Here is an 8,647-nt window from a genome sequence, read left to right on the forward strand (position 1 = left end):
GCTGTCTAATTTATTTCTGGACCATATTTTTTTTTTGATCAGAATCTGAAAAGAATTGAATTTGTTTGGTGTCACACGTAATAAACTAAAATAATCCTAATTATTCATGGTCAGGGTTTTCCATTAGTGCTTCTCAGGCTTTGAAATACTGTTAGTTACGCTTGTAAATTGCTTGAAATGAAGTAAAAATGTCTGATAAAGAACATAATTGTAACTAAACATTATTCACGGTTGTGTGCACATATTTTGTCGAGTCTTACACTAATTGTAAGCTTGCTTCTCAGTCGAGATGCATCACTTCAACTTCAAGCACAGCACTTCAAACATAAACTGATTACTGTGCTACTTTGCAATTTAGACAGGGCTTTAGCGGCATCTTTGCCCATTTCAGAAAAAGCACAAGGACCGCAAATAGTTGAGTTTTTCAGCAAATAGGTTCCGCAGAAAGAAAACAAAAAGGTTAATTTATGGATAGTGAACCGCAAACATGCGGATTACTATATTAGGCCTTAATTTATCATGTTATATGTATTGTGTATTTGTCTCCCCAATTGTTTTGGGTCAATGTTAAAATGTTCAGCAGCCTTTTACAGCAGGATGCAACACGTATTCTCTTCCGACTCTTCTGTAGACTTCAGCTTTACAGATGCCACATCTGCTCTACAAGTGGTGCGTGTTGTGGTCAAGACATCTAATGCAACACATGGTGGCAAGAAAATGGCAAGTGGCATGTTAAAGGTAATTACAGCTTGTAAGCGAGCTGCAACAGAGGTGTGGCATTTATTAAAAAAAAAAAAAAAACTTCACGTATGGTGTCTATTAGACCGGATGCCACCACTTGAGGATTTGTTTTTTGAAAACCTGTAAACTCTCAAAATGTAGTTACTGCTTTCAGTACGAAAGTCATTCATGAAGATAACCAACAAAAACAGAAGCTACTGAAAAATGATGAAACAGAGGACTACATTCTACTTCATAAATGTATTTGACTAAGTCACAAATCTGCCTCACACTGATAGCTACATCACCAAATATCAGCCGCACAAGAGAAAATGCTATACAATTTGACGATCGAAGCATCACGACACCTCTCTTAACACAGAACAAAAACACAAAGCTAAAAAATTGTGACGACATGAGAAGACAACTGCAATTTCTTACTTGTGTTTTACTTCTTTGAACTCAATGAAGTATTGAGCAGGTATGCATGACAAACCTGGCATTGTAATTCTGATGGTCAAATGATATGAAGCAATTCGGAATCAAACAGTTCAATGATGTACACAAAAAAAGCAATTCGGAAGACATTTTGCTACATGACAGACTTGTGAGTGTTACTTAAGACAAATGAATAAAATGTCTCTTAAAAAGATGCCCTCTAACAGAGATAGTCAAAAGGGGTTATTGAGAACATCCCATCCAGCAGACTAACTTCAAGCCCAACACACACCAGATCCCTGAACCGTCTCATCTGGCTGCTTCGTGTTAGGTGTTGAGCCAAGGTAATGGTAGTGGTGCTGGGGGCTGTTCTGAGGACCCCTTCCCAAGGATTATGCATCTCCGTAGATCTTACAGTGGGAATCGGGATGCGCTTTAATCGTATTTGCCCTTCCTTTTGGGCGTGCCTTCATTCCAGGCTACGTACACAAACAAGGCCAAGACTACGTGCACAGCCAGCACGGCGACGATGGCGGCGTAGAAGTAGCTATCTGAGCTTGACATTTTCATTGAACCTGAGAATAAAACACAGACGAGATAAATGCCTGAGGAGTGTGAAAGAGAATTGTGACACCTGCAAATTTCCTTCATAGGCTTGCCAGTTGTGATGTGTGCAATAATAGTGTGAAATGGTATAGAACTAGATTAAAACCTCTCTCTGGAACGCTGGATGAGCTCCATTTTGTTTGGATTTGGAACAATTGTACGATAGCAAGAAGAGGTGCAACAATGAATAGATTAATCAACTAATTGATTATAAAATTAATCGATTAGTACCATTTTGATAATCAAGTAATCAGTTAGTCCCCTTGTTTAGTTTAAAATTGTCCAAATCCTCAGAATTTCAGCCTTTCAACAGTAAATATTCCCTGATTTCTTTAGTCCTCCATGAAAGCAGACTGATTATCTTCATGTTTAATCAAAATAAGACATTTGCAAACATCTGCTTTCACTTTGGAAGACAATGATCAACATTTTTGGCAATCTTCTGACCTGTCACAGACCAAAGCAGTGACTGATCATAATCCATTTGTGCATTTTCTGCACTGTCGTTTTTAAAATGTCCTGTTTTTTAAATAAAGGGATGGCACTTAAAACGTTTTGATCTGATTAATCGATTAATTGAAAAAAATAATCGATAGATTAATTGATTATTAAGGGGGGAAGCGTGAAAAGTGGGAGTGTCGAAAAAGTGTGTGTTTGCCACACCTGTTAGCTCCAAATCGTTAGCCTATGGCATAATTGTTGAAGTAATTTTTAACATTTTTGTAAAACAATAAGAGAGAACAAATTCAGCAAAAAATGAGTCAAGTTGCCTCGTTTCAACCTTTGCAGATTACCATGACCTGGATGACTGAGAATCAACACAGACAAAGAAAAAAAAACTTGATTTTTAGAAAGCAAGCACATTGGTATTTTCTATTTATATTGTAACAGTAAGTTAAAAACTACTCAGGCTGTTATGATATTACGCTTAAGGTATGGAAAGATGCAAATAAACTATTTACAACTAAAGAAGTAACAAAATCTCCCTTCATTACGGTGAATAACGACAATGAGCTAAAATTGTTTCCTCCACGGTACCGTGGAGGTTCAAATGTGTTTTCTCTGGGTACTCTGGTTTCCTCCCACATTCCAAAAACAGGCATGGTAGGTTCGTCGAAAACTAAATTGTCCATAGGTGCAAATGTGAGTGTGAATAGTTGTTTGTCTATTTGTGCCCTGCAACTGGCTGGAGACCACTCCAGCGTGTACTCCGCCTTTCGCTCAAACTCAGCTGGGATAGGCTCCAGCGCACCTGCGACTTGAGTGAGGATAAGCGGTATAGAAAATGGATTGATGGATAGATGGATGGATGTTTCCTCCACTTTCTGCTCCTTGTCAAGGTCCAATTCATGATCGTAAAAAAAAATTTCTACCGACTGTGCTTGTTTTGGTTCTGAATGTGGAGATCAACACAATGCAGGGCAGCATCTATTCTACTGGGGTAAGGGCTGCAGGCCATCCCAAAATTTGCCTTATCACCTTGAACACAAAGCTGTGATGTAGTATTTATTAAAAAATTAAATAAAAAAAATAAAACGAATTTATAAACAATATATAATAGCATGGTAGATAGGTTTTACTGTGTTTCATGTAAATTAAAGGCAAACATTTTCAAAGCTACCCTTGCATCCATCGATTTTCTTTTGTATGCAACCCTAAGAGAAACACCCCCGGTGTATACTTTATTTTTATGGCTTGGCAGTGGCACGGGGGCTGGCTGGGTCTTGCAGTCTTAAAACACAGAAATGTATTTTTTGCCTCTGAAATCTTATGTGTATTTTGATTGGCTGTAATCTGCAACATTGACACACTGTGCAATTTGAATCACTGCAAAACCAGTGGCCGACCTTCAGCCACTCATGAAAACTAGGAGGCGAACCCTGGACATTGTGCAATAGCCCAGTTGGATTCAGCCACACGGATTGGTGCGCGGCAGTCTTAAATCTGTACAAATAATTTATATACTTATTTCTCGAAAGCAGTGAAAGTGTGGTATGAGCAGCAAGAGAATCACTCAATAAAATGTTTTTATTCACTAAAGTGCATCCATTAAGTACAGTTCAGTTGTATTTAACTTTGAAGTAAAATACAATTGCATTTAATCGTTTAGAAATTTTTGTTTTCAAACATTTATTTAGGTATAGGAATAAAAGTAATCAATTGATTGATTATTATTAAGAACAGTTAATTACTTTCCTATATTTAAGTGCAGTGTTAATGTTCAAACTGTTGAGAATCTTACACGGGCTAACAAAAATACAAAATATCCTTAATGGTGGCGCTTGGAGAACCAATTATTTTTTGAGGTGGTGTAAAAAGTTTGAGAAGCAGTGCCCTAAAAGGTACACTCCATAATTAATAGTTTTCCACAAAAATCATTTCATTTTTGTCATTTCGTTTCATGATAACATTAAGCAAGACAGTGTAGAATAGTTGGTTTTCCAAATGTATTGCTATTGTTGGCAAAAATGTCGTTCAGTTCTACATCACTTCAACCAACGACAATCATATAAGCAAATGGTAATACATATACTTTTCTGACAGTTAAAAAGAAATATATCTTCGTATCTACAAACTGTTTTGTTGCAACTCTTATATTGATCGCTTATTGTACCAAGATTTTATTTTTATTTTAGAAGTGTCAAGGGATTCTATACAAACTATTTGCCATGTCATATATGGCACAATTAACTGTCATCTAATGAAATATTTAATATTTCCCCTTGATAAATGACTCAACATAGTTAGGCACCAAGGCACAGCATTAAAGTCTGCGGTGAATGAATGTGTTCGTTTACATATTGCACTGGGTCGCAAAACAAACACAAGACAGAACAGAAACAAATCGCACCTTCAAAGATGAAAGCCTTTGATGCGAAATACAAACCAATCGGTAGTGTGACCATTAGGATAGTGAAGAACAACAGTGTCTTGAGGGCTGAAACCATCGAACCGTCATTCCTGCATGGAAGCGCACACACGCAAACACAGACACAGGGTCAACCCCTGTTCCCTTCGGGGGGCATCTGGAAGTTGTCATTTATTTCCCTAGCGATACACCATTAATATTACTGGAACATTTTCAAATAAAGACTCTCGGTCACGCTAATAAAAACAGATTGCAGCTGCACAAAGCTACCGTGCTAATGGGCACACGAGGAAAGAAGAAAAGTCTTACGTTCTAAAATGAGGCGGGGGTCCGCCAGTGGCGTCTGGTGACGCGCTGATGGAACCGTCCATTGCAGAATTAATGTGAAAATTGAAAATGTTATAAACAAAGGTGGAGGAAAATGCTGCAATTATCAGCACGAATGTGCCTCTGTTGTTTTGTGTCGTTACTTCCGCATCAAGTCACGAGACCTAAACATCACCGCTTGAGATCTCAGTTAGTATCGCGAGAATTGGTACCTGGCGATCAAAATAACATTATTGACTATCGTTCATCATTCGTTTTCTAAATTCTAAAATAGTCACAAAAATGCATTGTAATAATAATAATAATAATAAGAAGAAGAATAAGAAGAAACCGGATGGATGGATGGATAATTGTTAATGTTGTTTCTTCGTAATAGGTAAATCATAGATAAGCCAGTGCGCGTAGTAACCCAGGTAAATGACGTGCCTAAGTGGCGGCCATGTTGGGGAGGTGGACGTTCTCATCAAAGGCAATGGATGGACATGGAAATTAAGTCGCAACTTGATCATTTCTCAACTGCTTTTTATTAGGTTTACTTTTTTTCAAGGCCAAAGCGTGTGCTATCAATACATAACATTTAAAAAATATATGTATATATTTTTAACCTGTGAAAGTCTAGTTCTTTTTATCGTAAATGTACGGCCATTGTCCGCAATGGTATCTGCAGCTCAATGTACCGGCATCCTTGGTCTTCTGGGTTTCTTGCCATCCACTACGCACACATGGAACAAAAAAAATGTTGATCTCCCGCCACCCACTCCACCCCCGAAGTTGGAAAACTTATGTCCGCAACACCTGTCTTTTACCAGCCCCTCATAATTTTTTTTTAACAATAATGCAACATAAATATACTTGTGTGTGTGAGTGTGTGTGTGTGTGTGTGTGTGTGTAGGTGTGTGTGTGTGTAGGTGTGTGTGTGTGTGTGTGTTTGTGTGTGTGTGGGGGAGAAAGCACACAGCGCCCCTTATTGACATATCCTGCCTTTCAAAAATTTGTCTCCATCATCAGCACATGAACTGGAGTTTTAAAGTGTGTATTGTGAATAAACTGTTTTAAGACCTTGTTCCACCAAATTTTACAAAGTCCTATTTATGGGGGGAAGTTCCCTCTAGACATTTTTTAAGTTAAAAGTGTTCACAAAATTGGTTCAGTTGTACAACCCCCAAAAACGGATTTACTTCAGTCACGTTCTGAGGGTTCGTCATGTTGGTGCGCAGGCCTGAAGAAGACCCAAGCGCAGGGAAGCAGACAAGGCAGGCAGGAGTTCAGGGTAATCTCCAAAAGATATTTATTACAAAAACAGCAAAAGGTATGGGGGTAACAATAATAATAATAATAATAAAAAACTAAAAAGCAAAGTAAAAAAACAACAACTAGTATACAAAGTTGACAGCCCTGGCAAGGTCTATTCAGGAGTGCTGGAGAGGAGGGTCCGTCGGGAAGTCGAATCTCAGATTCAGGAGGAGCAGTGTGGTTTTCGTCCTGGCCGTGGAACAGTGGACCAGCTCTACACCCTCGGCAGGGTCCTCGAGGGTGCATGGCAGTTCGCCCAACCAGTTTACATGTGTTTTGTGGACTTGGAGAAGGTATTCGACCGTGTCACTCGTGGAGTCCTGTGGGGGGTGCTTCAGGAGTGTGGGGTACTGAACCCCCTGATACGGGCTGCTCCGTCCCTGTACGACCAGTGTCAGAGTTTGGTCCGCATTGCCGGCAGTAAGTCGGACTCGTTTCCAGTGAGGGTTGGACTCCGCCAAGGTTGCCCTTTGTCACCGATTCTGTTCATAACTTTTATGGACATAATTTCTAGGTGCAGCCGAGGCATAGAGGGGGTCCAGTTTGGTGGCCTCAGTATTGCATCTCTGCTTTTTGCAGATGATGGGGTTCTGTTGGCTTCATCAAGCCGTGATCTCCAACTCTCACGACCCGATCTTGGATAAGTGGAAGAAAATGGGTGGATGGATGGAGACACCAGGGATGTAACTCAGGTCGGATTTGTCCACAGCACATTCATGTGGATGAGTGATGAACTTAAAAAGATGCATCTATGTTGCAGAGTCACCCATCCTCCCTCCTTTGCGATCACAAAATTCTCCAAAGAGTGCTTTGAATGACTGCAGCAGATTAGATGTGAAGCCAACTAGCTGCTGGAGATCAAAATGTTGAGTGTGGTAACTTGCTGTGCACGCATCTTTAAATTCTTTCAGTCTTTCGAAATGTATCAGACGACCTGTTTTAACAGCCGCAATAAAGAGTTCCAGCTTGTTTTCAAATGCAAACACTGCTTGTTGAAGGGATAAGATTGTATTTCCAATGCTTTGCATTTTCACGTTGACCTGGTTCAGATGTTCAGCCATGTCCACGAGATAGTAAAACTTCAGGCGCCATTCAATGTTAGTTTGCTCAGGATGCTCGACGTTTTTCTTTTAGCCATCTCGTTTGTGCTCTGCAGAATTATACCTTTTATGATAAAAAAAAGGAGGGAATCTTCTTGACCTCACAACGACCCTTGTCGGCTACCGCATTATGCAATAAAAATAGGGTTTTGGTGTGTTACCTTATGTACCCGGAAGAACAGCTGGCATCGTATAAATTACTGCATTGCGGCCGAAAATGGATAGATGGATGGATTAAAATCCATAAGAATGTTTTATATTTTGAATGTTATTTATAATACTTATTTTTGTCATGTTTTACTCTAAAATGTCAGCGGAATTGTGAATTATCGTGTTAAGAAATGTCAGCTAAGATTTATCTGCGAGCCAGATGCCGTCATGAAAAGAGCCACATCTGGCTCGCGAGCCATCCGTTCCCGACCCCTGCTGTAAGGCAATCCTTTTTCAAGGTTTTGAAATTGGTTCAATAAACAATAACTGCCACATAAATTGGAGCGCTTTCTATCATACATATATAAATATATGCAATACTGCATGTAAAAACACCTTTTTTTATTTTGTATTTTTTCTTACCAAAAATGTTTAAGCTCGCACTAATGTACATGTTCATTATACATATATAAGTTGTAAATACATTGTTTTTCATATCTTTGTCATAGACAAACTGCTTGAAAAAGAGAATGACGACTGGACTGTGTGGTCTAAAATTCATATCCTGGAATAAATGGAATCCCTGCTCATAACAGTACAGTGTAAAAATTATAATGAAAGTGTTACTAAATGGGTTATTTAAGTGTGAAATGTAAATCTTTCCTGTTAAAAGGGGCATAAAGTATACATTTATTCTTCTTTTTGCTTGTTTTCATTCATTCATTCATCTTCCATTCCGGTTATCCTCACCAAGGTCGCGGGCGTGCTGGAGCCTATCCCAGCTATCTTCGGGCGAAAGGCGGGGTACACCCTGAACTGGTCCCCAGCCAATCGCAGGGCATGTTTTCATTCAAATTTTGTATTTTCATCCAAAACTTTCTTCTTTTTTTCATGTAATCAAATAAATGTAATAAAAACATAGTCCATGAACAAAATTAAATTGATTTAAAAAACAACAAAGAAATAAAGTAATTTGAGATCCTTCATTGTGTACATCTCAAAATTCAACACTCTATGGTGCAAAATAGTACAAATGAACACAAAAAAATATTGCTGAAATTGTGACAAGGGTGGTGGATGGTTACACATATTCAAACACCGAAGGACCACCCTTGTATTCTTCACTGTGAGGGTGAGCAGCACT

The 8,647-nt window shown here is 38.9% G+C and overlaps 1 protein-coding gene across 1 annotated transcript; it reads right to left on the reverse strand.

The window, feature by feature from the left end:
• Positions 1-966: 966 nt before the first annotated feature.
• On the reverse strand, positions 967-5,135 carry vma21 (vacuolar ATPase assembly factor VMA21). The gene is made up of 3 exons (XM_061787974.1): positions 4,943-5,135; positions 4,616-4,725; positions 967-1,733 (listed from the first exon to the last, which is right to left on the reverse strand). Exons 1-3 carry the CDS (start codon positions 5,002-5,004, stop codon positions 1,594-1,596), a joined length of 312 nt encoding a protein of 103 aa, XP_061643958.1. The 5' UTR covers positions 5,005-5,135; the 3' UTR covers positions 967-1,593.
• Positions 5,136-8,647: the final 3,512 nt, after the last annotated feature.

Source organism: Phyllopteryx taeniolatus, chromosome 10 (assembly GCF_024500385.1).
Source record: "Phyllopteryx taeniolatus isolate TA_2022b chromosome 10, UOR_Ptae_1.2, whole genome shotgun sequence".
Lineage (NCBI taxonomy): Eukaryota > Metazoa > Chordata > Actinopteri > Syngnathiformes > Syngnathidae > Phyllopteryx > Phyllopteryx taeniolatus.

Coding starts and splice junctions, on each gene's coding strand:
- vma21 (XM_061787974.1), bottom strand. CDS start 5,004: ATGGACGGTTCCATCAGCGCGTCACCAGACGCCACTGGCGGACCCCCG. Junction 4,726..4,942: donor CCCCCGCCTCATTTTAGAAC/GTAAGACTTTTC, acceptor GCTTCCATGCAG/GAATGACGGTTCGATGGTTT. Junction 1,734..4,615: donor AAAGGCTTTCATCTTTGAAG/GTGCGATTTGTT, acceptor TTTTATTCTCAG/GTTCAATGAAAATGTCAAGC.